The sequence below is a fragment of the Akebia trifoliata genome, chromosome 11, assembly GCF_017979445.1.
Source record: "Akebia trifoliata isolate Shusen 1 chromosome 11, ASM1797944v1, whole genome shotgun sequence".
In the NCBI taxonomy this organism is placed as follows: Eukaryota; Viridiplantae; Streptophyta; class Magnoliopsida; order Ranunculales; family Lardizabalaceae; genus Akebia; species Akebia trifoliata.
In genome coordinates this window covers 40,062,993-40,077,151 of record NC_141385.1, presented here as the reverse complement: position 1 = coordinate 40,077,151, position 14,159 = coordinate 40,062,993, and the positions used below count along the sequence as shown (strand labels likewise).

Here is a 14,159-nt window from a genome sequence, read left to right as displayed (position 1 = left end):
GTTAGTTTAGAAGTTCGTTAGGTCTTAGACAACTAGAACTATTATCTTTCCTCTTCTTCATTCTAGTAGTATTAACTTTGGGAGAATGACTAAGAGGGCTGTGGAAACCATTTTTGCTACACCCTTAGATAAGGGCATGCGTCCTTTTGGGAAAACAATCATAAGGCAAAATACCGTGCTACTAACTTCAAATACTGTAGAATCATCATTTGCTAATAAGGGTTAGTATTTACTGAGGTCCGTATAAGACCTGAATAAAGCGATAAATAGTCATAGGGAAAATGCGATCTCAACCAGTCCAAGAGATCGAGTAGATAAGACAGTAAAGACCGGGAAAGTTTAACCTTACGACAAGATAGCCAATATAATTCGAAATACAAGTCAAGCGTAGGTATGAAGGTAATAATGGCTCAGGAAACTCTCATGGATTGGTTGATTCAAGAGCTCGGACTCAAGAGTGCAATCTAATACGACAAATTTAATGAGATAATAGCTTTGCCAATGCGCCAAATCCTCCCATTAAATGCAATATCTACAATTACTTATCAGAACCTGAAATGGGTATGACATTATCTGACTCACCTACCCCCAAATAGTGAATCATACAAACTTAACATTAATTGTGTTGAGACAATACTAATCAAACTCAAGTATCAATATTAATAAGGTATAGACACAAATCTCAAAGAAAGATCAAGTGACCTTTGTCCAATTCATCCCCAGCTGGCATGACACCTAGACCAATCATGTGATGACACATGTTCCTGAGTTTGAAGTTTGAACAAAAAAATCCCTTCAAAGACTGAGAAAGGGTTGGAAAAATCATTCTGAAAAAGATTTAGAAGGAAAACTCTCTCTATGCATTCACTATTCATCTTCATCTCTAAAAATTTCATCTTCATTTTCTCCTACTTATATTGTCATTGACTTAATCTTCGGAGGATCCTTGGTAGGCACCACACCGGGCTCTTTACCTTTTGCCTTCAACTGTTCAAGGAGTTGAAGTCATCCGCATCAACAACGACAAAAAGAGGAAGCTTGAAGACCAAGATCTAGCTACCATTTAAAGTTATTATTTATCTCAAGGAGTGAAGGTTCAAAAAATACCTGCACAAGGGCTTTGAAGATTGGTGTGATGGAATGGTTTGCAATGGGTTCGAATAACCATGTAACTTGGTAAAATAGAAGGTGTATTGTCCTAAAATGCAGGGAAAGGGGGCCTTAGAAGTTCTGGAGTCTTACATATATTAATTAAGCTCTTCTGGGTAACTAGTTTTGGAAACTTGGTAAGTGAACAATTTGCGAGGGACGTGGTTGTATGTACGGTCAATGATGGTGTTTGGGTTAGTTCTGTGTTCAAGTCTTTATATGGAGTTAGTATGTGGAAGGGTATTTTGGAGGCAGGCTTTTTAGGGCTTCCACTCCTTGAGATGTGCGAAGTTCTTGAACAAGCCAATTGGTACGTGATCCTTTGACTATGCTTTTTAGACCCTTGATTCCTCGACCTTCCTCCTTGGGCGTTGTTGACAAGATGGACTCCTGATTCTTTAAAGGATGAAGGAAGAAGGATGAGGCCCCGGTGTGGTTCCTGCCAAAGGTTCTCCAAAGATTAAGTTAGTAAAGATATGTAAGATAGAAGAAATGGTAATTGATGGAAATGGAGAAGATGATGAATAGTGAGTTGCATAATGGTTTTTTGCTTTGTGTATATAAAGAAGCGAATTTTTCTGAACCCCCTCCTTAGCTTTTGAGAGGGTTTTATACCCGAGTTTGGGATAGGTGTCACCACACTAACGTTCTTGATTTTTGTCATGTGGAGTCTGAGGAAGATTAGGGCTGTCGCCTCTGCCCTTGGTTGTTGTGCTCCATACCTCATAAATATTAATATTCAAGCTTGACAAGTAGTGTCTCAGTGCATTAATTAGTAAGTCGATTTGATTTCACTATTTGGGGGTCGGTGGGTCAGAGAACGTCATTGCCAGCACTATTTTGATAAGTACCTGCGGATATTGCATTTAATGTGAAGATTTGGCTCATGACCAAAGTTTGACTGCCATAAATTCCTTGTCTTATTATGCTCGGGGTTTACGACCTGAGCTAATCGAAACTTTACTCTGAAATGCTCTCTTGGTTTATCTCGGTTTATTGGACTTACTGACCTTTGAGCCCTACTTTTTTACTTTGTTCGAGTGATTTAATTTCTTGGCTAACTATGTGGTTTCTTGAGTTGGAAGTGTCTGATGTTCAGGTTGGACCCACTGGATTAAGAAGTTCGAGTGTTCTTATCTCAGAGTGTGACGAAAATGGGCTCCACAAGTACCATTAATGCGAGGACTGATTTCAGAAGGGTAATTCATTTTAAGGTGCGAAGAGACAATTCTTTATTGGGATGATTAATGGTATTAGGATTCCCCTCTTAAAATTGCTTACTGGGTTTTGTCTCGTTTTGGGTTGTAAAGGCAGCTCTATGAAGGAATGTTGAGTAGAAAGCATGGACGATTTTTCATTAAATTTAAGCTTCATGAGGAATTTGAATGATTGGGAGGTGGATTTTATTGCTAGTCTTATTTCCCTTTTAGGAGGGCTTCACTTATCATTGGCAGTGAGGAGTTTGGTGCCTTGATCAAAATGGCTACTTTTTAGTTAGTTCTTTTTGCTTGGGTACTGCCTATAGTGCCAACTCTTCGTTTTCCCACTACTTACATATATGTGAGGTTCTCATGTGACATATCCCAAACTACAAAGGAATCTTGTCTAGAAAACATATTTTGATAAGACATTGACAGTGCATCACTAGATATCGTGGAAGAAGATCAATGTTGATTAATGTGTTATGTGCAAGGGAAGTGGGGGCACCGTTGATCATTTGCTTCTTCATCTCATATAGCGAGTGGATCGGTGTGGACTTCCTTTGGAGTTAGAAGACTCAACCCTATTCCTTTCATGGTTGAGTTGTATGTTTGCTTCCTCTTTCAGTTTTTTAGGGTATATATCAGAAGAAATCATGTTATTTCTGAAGGGAACGAAGAAGATATTACAAGTTTATCTTGATGGTAAAGGCTACGTTATTCCATTGGTTGAAGTTGCCAACTTAGCTAAGTTGGTAAAAAAGGTGTGCGGAGTGTTGATCACATGGCCTAGGTTCAAACCTTGTTGAATATCTACCACCCTTGCTTGCCTAGCCAAAAAAATGTTATTCCATTAGTTTTTGGTTGTTGAGGAGTGTCAAATGCTTTTCTTCACAAGTGTGATGTAAGTGTAAATAGATCAGATTGATCATTCTTTTGATATATATATATATATATATTTTGGTTGTATAGCCTCTATGGATAACTTATTCATGTAGATTGTTTTTATTGGGATTGGTTCCTTTATGCGAATCCTTGTAAAGAAAAACATGTTAGACATTCATATTATGGAAAAGGAAGCATTGCTGGTGCTTTGTAATTAGTTGTTTGGTAGTTTTGCAATATCTCGTGCTAAGCAAATTGTGTAATAGTATGCCCCCTGCTTGGTGTTTCAAGTTTAACTTTATTTCCCTTTTAGTTGGTTTTATATCATAATTGCTGCTGTTTTTGTGAAGAAGTTGACAATTGATGCCATGCTTTGAGCAAGACCTTAGCTAAATTCTGAAATTGTATTGTTCAATTTTGACATAATCATTTTTGCTGTGCACTGTCATGTATTTACTGTGGAAGTTAGACAAAAATACTTGCTTCCTTGCTCTAAGAGGGATCTGTAGTTGCAGAGCTGCTGTTGGGCATTAGAAAGGAAATAGAAGCTGGAAGGCTGCCTTCAGATGTTGCTGCTGGTTTGGAGGAGTTATACACGAATTATCGAAATGCAGTAAAACGCAATTCCTTAAACACATTTTACAGTGTTCTTTTCTCTCATGCACGGGGTTCTTAAATATTGAGTTTATTTTTATTTTTTTATTTTTTATTTTGCTTAATTGCACAAGGATATGCATACTTCACTTCCCTAGAAATGTTTTTCTTGTGGAATTAAAATGTGTACTTTTTGTTTCATTTGTGCTTTTGAAACCTTATAACGCATGAGTAATCTTATTTCTTGTTTCTGTTAGCTTCTTTCAGTTTTTATGTCATGCAGTTAAGCTATAATCCTGTTTTGTTTACTAAAGTGGATGCAATAAAATCAATAACACGTGGAAAAAATCTCTCACATTGCCCATAGAAGCAGGTTTGGCCACAAGGGCTGTTAATGGGGTGGTGGTCCAAACTGTCATTCCATATCTTCAGTTAGACATATCCTTCCCTCTTGACACTCAATTCCGTCACTGATTTGCTAATTAAGAATGCTTTATAAAGGGGATCTTTGTACTCAAGGAATTAATTTCCCTAATTTGTTATTTTCTTCTACCTAGTTTATAACACCACACTATGATTCTGTTAATTATCAAAAAGAGTAGTTTAATATTTAGCATTGTATGTAGTTCATTCAACCATTTAGCCTAGGAAGCCTCATATTTTTATTATTGATCTCTCCTTGGACTTTCCTATTAGTGCTTGTCATGTTATCAAGCTATTCAATTGTTCCTTAGAATGGCTGCAATGATTCTAGAAAATACAGTTAACTCTTTGGAAGTCTTTTAAAAATCTGACTACTTTTTTCCTTTTATGGTGCAATGGCATTATTATGTGTGTTAATGACTAAAGGCATCTGAAGAGTTGACAAAGATGACGATGGAATTCACAACTGTCTAATATGCCGATTTGTAGGGTTCTGATTAGAAAAAAAGAGAGGAGGAAATGAACAGAAGAAAGAAAAGAAAAATCTATCAAACCTGCTCCCATGGATTTTCTTCGTAGTTTCATCTCTACATTTCTCTTCTTATTTCTTTTTTTCCGTTCTTTCTTTTTGTTAAGCAGCTTTGTAGGATTTCTACTCTTGTGGTTGGCTAGTTGCAATAGGCAGTCTGTTTTGAGGGTGTTTTTGTTTTTTTTTCCTTTTCCTTCTTTCCTCTTTCAAGTTTATCGTTACAAATAATTTTTTTTGAGAAGTTTATTGTGGCATGTTATTGAATATATCTGTTTCTCTAGCTTTACTCCTTTTGACGGTGGCAGCTCGAGCTCTGATGGTTGACAATCATAATTCTTTAATTTTACATCTTACTTCAGCTCCAATAATTATTGATCATTGATCCTAGCTATCTAGGTTTCTATGATGGCAAACTGACAATCTTTTTTTTTTGTTGTTGTTGTTAATTTGTATGTTCAGCTTGATTGAGTTTTTAACTGATTTATATATACATGCTAAAGTATTATAGATAACTTTACAATTTGGGACTAGGTTTAGAGCTTCAAACCAAAACTACAAGCGAGAAAGATGACTAGATCTATTTAAAAAAATGATTCATTGTTCGCTATCTTAGTTTTGACTTTTGAGAGAAAGCTTTCATGGTGAAGTTGTTACCGGAGTTACCTGTGGATGAATTAATTGTTAATCGATGAGTTCGGCATTATGTTTTACTGGTTTATTGTTCTATGCTATCAATGCAGGTCTCTTTGTAGATACAATTCTAAGGTTTACTTGTAGGGAGAAGGGGAATAATGTTCATTTAGGGGGTATCCCATCTAATGCACTAGTTGCACTGTTTATTTTCTGCATATCCGCTGCTTTCAAAATTTTATTTGGCATCGTTTAACTTGTCAGGTTCTTCAAAGTGGAAATCCTAAGGCAGATGAGATCATTTTGTCAAACATGGCTGTTGCTTTTGATCGCATTATGTTGGAAGTAGAGGTATTATTAATTTGTGTTGTAAATGCTTTAATTTTCTTGTGATTTGTACGGAGTTTTGAAGTGAACATTTAGATGTGAATCAGCTTTATGTGCCTCTTATATGTCAAAGCACTATTTTTTTCAGGATCCGTTTACCTTCTCACCATATCACAAAGCCATACGAGAGCCATTTGACTACTACATGTTTGGTCAAAATTATATACGGCCTTTGATTGATTTCAGGTGGACTTACATTATTGGCCTTTTTTTAAATTTGTTTGTTGTGTCAGGCTTGGTATGAATATTTATCTAGTTCACATGCAAATCATCTAAATTAAACCTAGATTACTTGGAAAAGTGTGAGGTGTGGCAATATGTCATACGCCTGAGACCAAAGAGTTAGCGTTTTATGATTTGTTGAATACGTTGATATCGAAAGAGCTTCATTGGCATATCCAAGTTATTTTCTATAACTTTTTTAGCATTCTTTAACTTTTTTTCATTTTTAATCTCTTCAGAAAGTCGTATGTTGGCAACATCTCTCTTTTCTATGACATGGAAGAGAAGCTTCGTCAGGTGCCTAACTTCAGTCCATTATCTTTTGGTTCCAGTTGACGGTGAACAGATTATTTGTACAATATCATGTTTAACACCTTAACCATGATACTAATTACTCCGTTGTTTTAGCCTACATATTATTATCTGCATATTTTAAAATAACTCCTTTCCTCATTTTCTATAGAAGCTACGTATGGTGACCTATTAAAAAAAAATTCAGTTTTAATTCTTCGCAACAGATTCAAGCAAATTCTCGAATAAATCATTAGCTTTTAGTTATGGGCTTTTTCCGGACTATGATGGTTTCCCATTTGCATTATTATTTGACATGCCTTATTGCTAGAATAAGAAGCAGTTTAGCATATGTGGGTGAAAAGGAAGTTATTTTATTTTATATTTTTGATAGGCAAAGATAATTCATTAATCGAAACGGAGGTTGAGGAGACCAACCGAAAGAAAAGAAATACAAACCACTCAAAATGGCGAGCAACCCGCCGAAAAACCCTAAGAGAAAAAGAGATTACCCCAAATCTATATTACACCCTTTCACACCTTACAAGGAAGTCTTCAAAGAAAATTCCCCTAAGCTCTTTAGAATTTTTATGCCAAAAAAATAATAAAGCTAAGACTTCTACCACCACATCTTGCGCTTCCTTTCCTTTATCATCGAACACGTGTTGGTTCCTCTCCTTCCAAATGATCCAACACACTGCGAAAGGTTGTGTTAGAAGATTAGGGTTAAATATAGAAAGAGGAAACTAGAGAAGAGAATGAGTAGGTCACCTCCCATAGGTTTGACCTCTCTTTTATCTTGAAAACATGTGGTTGGTTGTGTGGGCTTAAGTATTGGGCCCACATGACCTTACATTAATGAGAAATAAGACATGAATTGTGTGAGCTTAAGTATTGGGTCCACATACATTAAATAAGAACTCTAACACTCACTATCAAGCTGGAGCATACAAATCTGACATTCCCAACTTGGTGCAAATAGTAAGAAAGGAACTCCTAGACAATGATTTTGTGAGAACATTTTTCAACTAATTTTCTCACTTGATATAAGGATTAGATATCTTCTTAGCCATCACCATATCACGAATAAAGCGACAATCAACCTCAATGTGCTTGGTTCTCTTGTGGAATACTGGATTACTAGCTATACAACTTGCAACTTAGTTATCAAAATACATAGGCAAAGGACTAGGAACTTCGATCCCCCTCTCCTTTAAAAGACTTTGAACCCAAAGCATCTCACATGTAGTATGTGTCATTGCCATGTATTCTGCTTCAGCATTAGAAAAAGCTACAACTTGCTATTTTTTACTACACCAAGTCACTAAAATACCTCGCACGAAGGTACAATACCCAGAAGTAGATCTACGATCAGTTCGGCTGTCCGCCCAATCAATATCTGAGAAGCTAGTAATGGATATACGAGGTGAAAGTCTGTATAATAATCATTTGCTTGATGACCATTTTAGATACCTCAATATCCTAAACATAGCATCCCAATGAGTCCGTTGCAGAGCATGCATAAATTAACTAACTACTCGAACAACAAAGGTAATATCTAGGTGAGTGACAGTCAGGTAGACTCCTTTAGATACCTCAGTATCCTAAACATAGCATCCCAATGAGTCAATTACGGAGCATGCATAAATTGGCTAACTGCTCAAACAACAAAGGTTATTATCTAGGCGAGTGACAGTTAGGTAGATTAGATTGCCAACTAACCTACGGTACACTTTACATCAGGATAAATCTCCTCCTGTTCAACATCAAACTTAGTAATGGGATTCCTTTGACTATCAACTAGTTTAGAACTCAAAGTACCATTCTCAGATAGCAAATCGATAACATACTTCCTTTGAGACAAACTAATACCTTCTTTGGAGCGAGCTACTTCAATACCCAAGAAGTAGCGAAGAAGACCCAACTTTTTAGTGTGAAACTATTTGGCTAGATGAGTCTTCAAATTTGAGATACCAGACCAAGTGATCCTACTGGTATCTCAGAACAACTAAGCTAAATTTATCAAACCAAGCTCTAAGCGACTGTTTCAGCCTATAGATTGTCTTTTGTAAGCGACCACTAGTCCAATCTTACCAGAGGCCACATATCCAGGTGGTTGCTCTATATATACCTCCTCCTGCAAGTCTTCCATGTAGAAAGACATTTTTAATATCCAACTGATACAGGAGTTAAGCGTAACACACTACAACAAAATTAAGAACTCTACCAGAGTTCAGGAGAGTTACTGGAAATAAAGTCTCACTATGACATCTGATGAAAAGACAAAATCAACAATTGGGTGCTCAGTGCAAGATCTAATACATTTTCTTAAAGCAATTGGAAGATCACTAGAGGTAGAAGTGGATGTTGGTGAATGTGGAGGAATCTCAAGTGAAGCTGATGATGGATCTGGGGTTGGCAGAGAAGATGAAGGTGCTCAGAAACGAGTGCGTTGATATACTAGAAGAGGCACAATGGAAAGGTCACCCCTAGGAACAATTGTAAGGACATGAGAGGAAGAAACTGTAGGAGACAACTCCCCCTGACAAGAAGATACAAGATCTAAATCAAATGAGGTACCAACAAAGACAATAAGGTGCAGACTCAAAGAATATCATATAAACACTTACATAGTAGCATTGAGTGACAGGACAATAACACCTAAACCCTTTTTGTGTGCGAGAGTAATCCAGAAAGACACATTTGATGGTTCTTGGGGAAAGTTTATTTGACCTAGGTTCAAATGAGTGAACAAAACAAGCACAATCAAAGAATCTAGGAATGACATCAAAAGGATGAACTTGAGGATAATCAGAGAAAAATGTGATTGACCATTTAAAATTGATGATGGCATGCGATTTATAAGAGGACAAGCTGTGAGGACAACATCAACCCAATTAGGCTTAGTTACATGCATCTGAAACATGACACGATCAACATCAAGTAAATGATAATGTTTCTACCATTCCGTTGAGAAGTATGAGCACAACCAGTCTAATGGATAATGACATTATTTGAGCAAAAAGATTGAATAGAAGATTCCATGTATTCTAAGGCATTATCAGAATGGGTAATTTTCACAAGTTTGCCAAATTGGACTGAATCTCTTTATAAAAAGTAAGCAACACACAAGGTAATTCCGTGCGATCTTTCAATAAGAAAAGTCGTGTCATACGAGAATAATCATCCATAAATACCACAAAGTAATGAAAATTGGATAAACTTTTTATTCTTCTTGATAGACCCCAAATATCCATATGAAGTATATCAAAAAAATTAGATTGACGACTCTCAATACGACTAGGAAAATAAGTACGATGATGCTTGCCCAATTGGCAAGCCTCACATGCTAAAATTGACCCTAAACTCAATTTAGGAATAATGCGACGTAAATTAGACAAATACACACGACTCAACCGATAGTGCCACTGAATGGATGAAACTGAAGCACTCAAGGCAAAAGTAGGTACATTATGCATTAAATAGTATAATCCATATTTCTCATGCTCCAAACTAATTATCTTCCTCGTCATGAGATCTCGAAAGATAATATGAAAGGAAGAAGGTTACATAGCATTACAATGATTTTGTAAGTTGACTAATAGAAAGTATATTAAAAGGAAAATTAGGGACCAAAAGAGTAGAAGATAAAGGAAGAGATGAATTTGGAAGAACATCACCTTTCCTAACTGAATGGGTGAAACTGAAGCACTCAAGTCAAAAGTAGGTACATTACGCATTAAATAGTATAATCCATCTTTCTCATGCTCCAAACTAATTATCTTCCTCGTCATGAGATATCGAAAGACAATATGAAGTGAAGAAGGTTACATAGCATTACAATGATTTTGTAAGTTGACTAATAGAAAGTAGGTTAAAAGGAAAATCAGGGACCAAAAGAGTAGAAGATAAAGGAAGAGATGAATTTGGAAGAACATCACATTTCCTAAGTACAGTACGACTGGACCCATCAACTAGTACAATGTGAGAATTAAGAGAATGTAAATTAGAAAAGATACGAGATATACCAGATATGTGGGCACTAGCTTTGGAATCAATGATCCAAGATGAGGGAAACTTAGCAACCATAAATGTGAGATTATCTGAATTGGCCATAGTAGTTGTGGGTGGAGTAGGTCCTGCAGTCAAGGTAGTCAACTTTTGAAGAATCTTTCCCAAGTGTGTATAAGATCGGAAGGTGCAACTCTAGATGTAGTCTGAGAAGTGGAATCGATGGAAGTCTGAGGAGGTTCCTCTTGAGCCTGATTAACCCAAGCAGGTTTACCCCTGTTATCCCAACAAAACTGCTTAGTATAGCCACAATAGGTATACTACAAATCACCACCACAGACACCTCCACGACCATCACGGTCACCTCTACGAGAAGAGTCAGATGAACCACCAGAAATTAATTCTGACGATTCTTTAGGATTTTTAGAAGAGACTCCTAAGAGAAGCACACTGAAAACGAGAAAAGGCATTGGAAGCAGTTGGAAAAGACTCACTAGTAAGAATCTGACTCTTCAAAGAAGCATACTCTGGATTTAGGTTAGAGAGAAACAATGCAAACTAAAATTCTTTTCAGTGCCTTTTTGGGGCCTCAAGACATGTAGTCAAGAACTGATATTGCTGAAGTTCTTCCCACATACCCCAAAGAGAGCTATAGCATTTAGTCAAGGATCTGTCTCCCTGTTTAGTAGTGAACATGGTCTCAAATAGATCATATACCGGAGAAACGTTCTTTTCATGAGAGTACATATCTTGTATGGCTAGTCAGATATGTTTTGTTGTATCTAAATACATAACATTGGAGGACTCCATACTGTTCCACAACCGTGTCATAACCAGAGAATTATCACTTTGCAAATCTTCATACTGTTTGTCATCCCGAGGAGGTGGATATTCAACCAAAAACCTTGATTTCTTCTTAGTACAAAGGAATACTCACACAAAGTGTGACCATGGGAGATAATTAGTGCCATTCAATTTAGTTGAAGTGATTTGAGCCTCAACACCATCAGCAAGTCTCGTATTCACCGGTTGGAACCCAATAAAAAACCCAAGTGGGAAAACAAAATCCAAAAAATTCCAGAACATCCTTAGGGGGACGGCTGAAAATTGGAAGCCTATCGACTAGTACAATGTGAGAATTAAGAGAATGTAAATTAGAAAAGATACGAGATATACCAGATATGTGGGCACTAGCTTTGGAATCAATGAGCCAAGATGAGGGAAACTTAGCAGCCATAAATGTGAGATTATCTGAATTGGCCATATTAGTTGTGAGTGGAGTAGGTCCTGCAGTCAAGGTAGTCAACTTTTGAAGAATCTCTCCCAAGTGTGTATAAGATCGGAAGGTGCAACTCTAGATATAGTCTGAGAAGTGGAATTAATGGAAGTCTGAGGAGGTTCCTCTTGAGCCTGATTAACCCAAGCAGGTTTACCCTTATTATCCCAACAAAACTGCTTAGTATAGCCACAATAGGTACACTACAAATCACCACCACAGACACCTCCACGACCACCACGGTCACCTCTACGAGAAGAGTCAGATGAACCACCAGAAACCAATTCTGATGACTCTTTAGGAGTTTTAGAAGAGACACTCCTAAGAGAAGCACACTGAAAACGAGAAAAGGCATTGGAAGCAGTTGGAAAAGGCTTACTAGTAAGAATCTGACTCTTCAAAGAAGCATACTCTGGATTCAGGTTAAAGAGAAACAATGCGAACTAAAATTCTTTTCAGTGCCTTTATGGGGCCTCAAGACATGTAGTCAAGAACTGGTATTGCTGAAGTTCTTCCCACATACCCCGACGAGAGTTATAGCATTCAGTCAAGGATCTGTCTCCCGGTTTAGTAGTGAACATGGTTTCAAATAGATCATATACCTGAGAAACGTTCTTTTCATGAGAGTACATATCTTGTATGGCTAGTCAGATATGTTTTGTTGTATCTAAATAAATCACATTGGAGGAAATAGAGGACTCCATACTGTTCCACAACCATGTCATAACCAGGGAATTATCACTTTGCAAATCTTCATACTGTTTGTCATCCTGAGGAGGTGGATATTCAACCAAAAACCTTGATTTCTTCTTAGTACAAAGGAATACTCACACAAAGTGAGACCATGGGAGATAATTAGTGCCATTCAATTTAGTTGAAGCGATTTGAGCCTCAACACCATCAGCAAGTCTCGTATTCGCCGCCTGGAACCCAATAAAAAACCAAGTGGGAAAACAAAATCCAAAAAATTCTAGAACATCCTAAGGGGGACGCTGAAAATTGGAAGCCCAAAAAATGTTGGTAGGAGAGAAATCTAAAAACCCAACGAGACCCGGAAAACTGAATTTTGGGAAAATTTGCGCTTTTGATGGAGGAGATGAGGAAGTCCCAAAACAGAAAAAAATCTCACGATACCTTATAAGAAGAGTGGCAAGGGTAGGAATACCTTACTTTTTCAAACAAACCCTAGATATGAAAACCCGGCCGTAGAGTCGAAAACCAAAAATCTGAACTTTAGGGCTTCAAAACCGTCCACTAATTCCTCAATCATTCATAAACTTCTTAAACAAACACAAACCAAGCCGTAGATAAATGTCTAGGTGCAAACAAACAAACTTCAAATACCTAAATCCCTTTATGGGACCAAGGCCTTAAGGTTTGGAAGTGCCGGATTGAAGAGGGAAGAGAAAGGGATTAATAAAAGGGAAGAAAGTAAAAGAAATCAGTTAGATCTAATGGTAGAAGTGCTCTGATACCATGTTAGAAGATTAAGGTTCAAGAGAGATGGAGGAAACTAGAGAAGAGAATAAGTAGGTCTCCCCCAATAGGGTTTAACCTCTCTTTTATATTAAAAACATGTGGCTGGTCGTGTGGGCTTAAGTATTGGGCCCCACATGACATTAAAGAACTCTAACAAGTAGCAATCCCCCAAAAGTGTGCTTTGCCTTAATGAAATACCTCCCCCAATCCAGCCAACTTTCAACCAAAGTCTTTATCGAGTATGGTAAACATTCCACCAATCCAAACAACTGAAGAAAGTGACTTCAATCTTTCAAGCGAAACTACCATGTAATAGCAAATGATTTACCGACTCTTGGTCTCTCTTGCACAAGGAACAAAAATTTATGAGGGTGAAAAGAAAGTTATTGACCTACTTCTTTTACTCCAACTCCAGGAGGATATTATTTGACTAAAAAATTAGGATGTTAATGTCTTCTAGCAGCACATGAAAATCAATTGCCAATGTATAAGATACGAGTCAAAGTTTTACTTAAATATGAGACTAGACCTAAGCATAGTCACCAAATCGGGGTTCGGGAATAAGTTGGCAACGGAAAAAGTTGGATAAAAAACCGAAAAAAATCAAAATAGTGTTTGGACAATGTAATTTTTTCTATTAACTGATGTTATCATTTATATCATTAAATCCTATTTTAAACTATTAAGAATAAATGGTTTGTAAAAAACCCTTTAAAAAGTGGACACGATTAAATCGCGCTTTTTTGTTTAAATCGCAACTTTTTCAAAAAGTCGGGATTTATTTGTGATTTAATCACGAGTCTTTAAAACCGTGATTTAATCACGACTTTTTGAAAAAGTTGGCGACTTTGGTGACTATGGAAATAAGTCATGCATTTGGGATTAAAATTTGCACAATATCATATGTGGCTACATGTGCATGAGGTCAAGGGGCATAAATTAGTTAATGGAAATAGTTAGTGGATCCGTTGTGTAGGTCATGGCATCTAGGGTTTTTAGAAGGAGAAGATCATCATGATTGGCATCTGGATGTTGCAGATCTGGGGTGGGGTTTGAGCAAGAAGAATGTCACGTGAGGAAACCA

The 14,159-nt window shown here is 37.0% G+C and overlaps 1 protein-coding gene across 3 annotated transcripts in view; it reads left to right on the top strand.

Annotated features, from left to right (window-relative positions):
• ATS1 (phospholipid/glycerol acyltransferase family protein) overlaps window positions 1-14,159 on the top strand; it is a 28,692-nt gene that overhangs the window by 2,262 nt on the left and 12,271 nt on the right. Inside the window, exons 1-5 of one of the 3 annotated variants that reach the window (XM_086458236.1) lie at window positions 3,762-3,846; window positions 5,520-5,585; window positions 5,674-5,760; window positions 5,885-5,982; window positions 6,258-6,315. In XM_086458236.1, coding sequence (XP_086314362.1) covers window positions 5,722-5,760; window positions 5,885-5,982; window positions 6,258-6,315 — 195 coding nt within the window. In that variant the 5' untranslated portion in view covers window positions 3,762-3,846; window positions 5,520-5,585; window positions 5,674-5,721. Of the gene's footprint in view, window positions 1-3,742; window positions 3,847-5,519; window positions 5,586-5,673; window positions 5,761-5,884; window positions 5,983-6,257; window positions 6,316-14,159 lie in introns of those variants that run through there. The other 2 variants (XM_086458234.1, XM_086458235.1) reach the window with 2 other exon arrangements.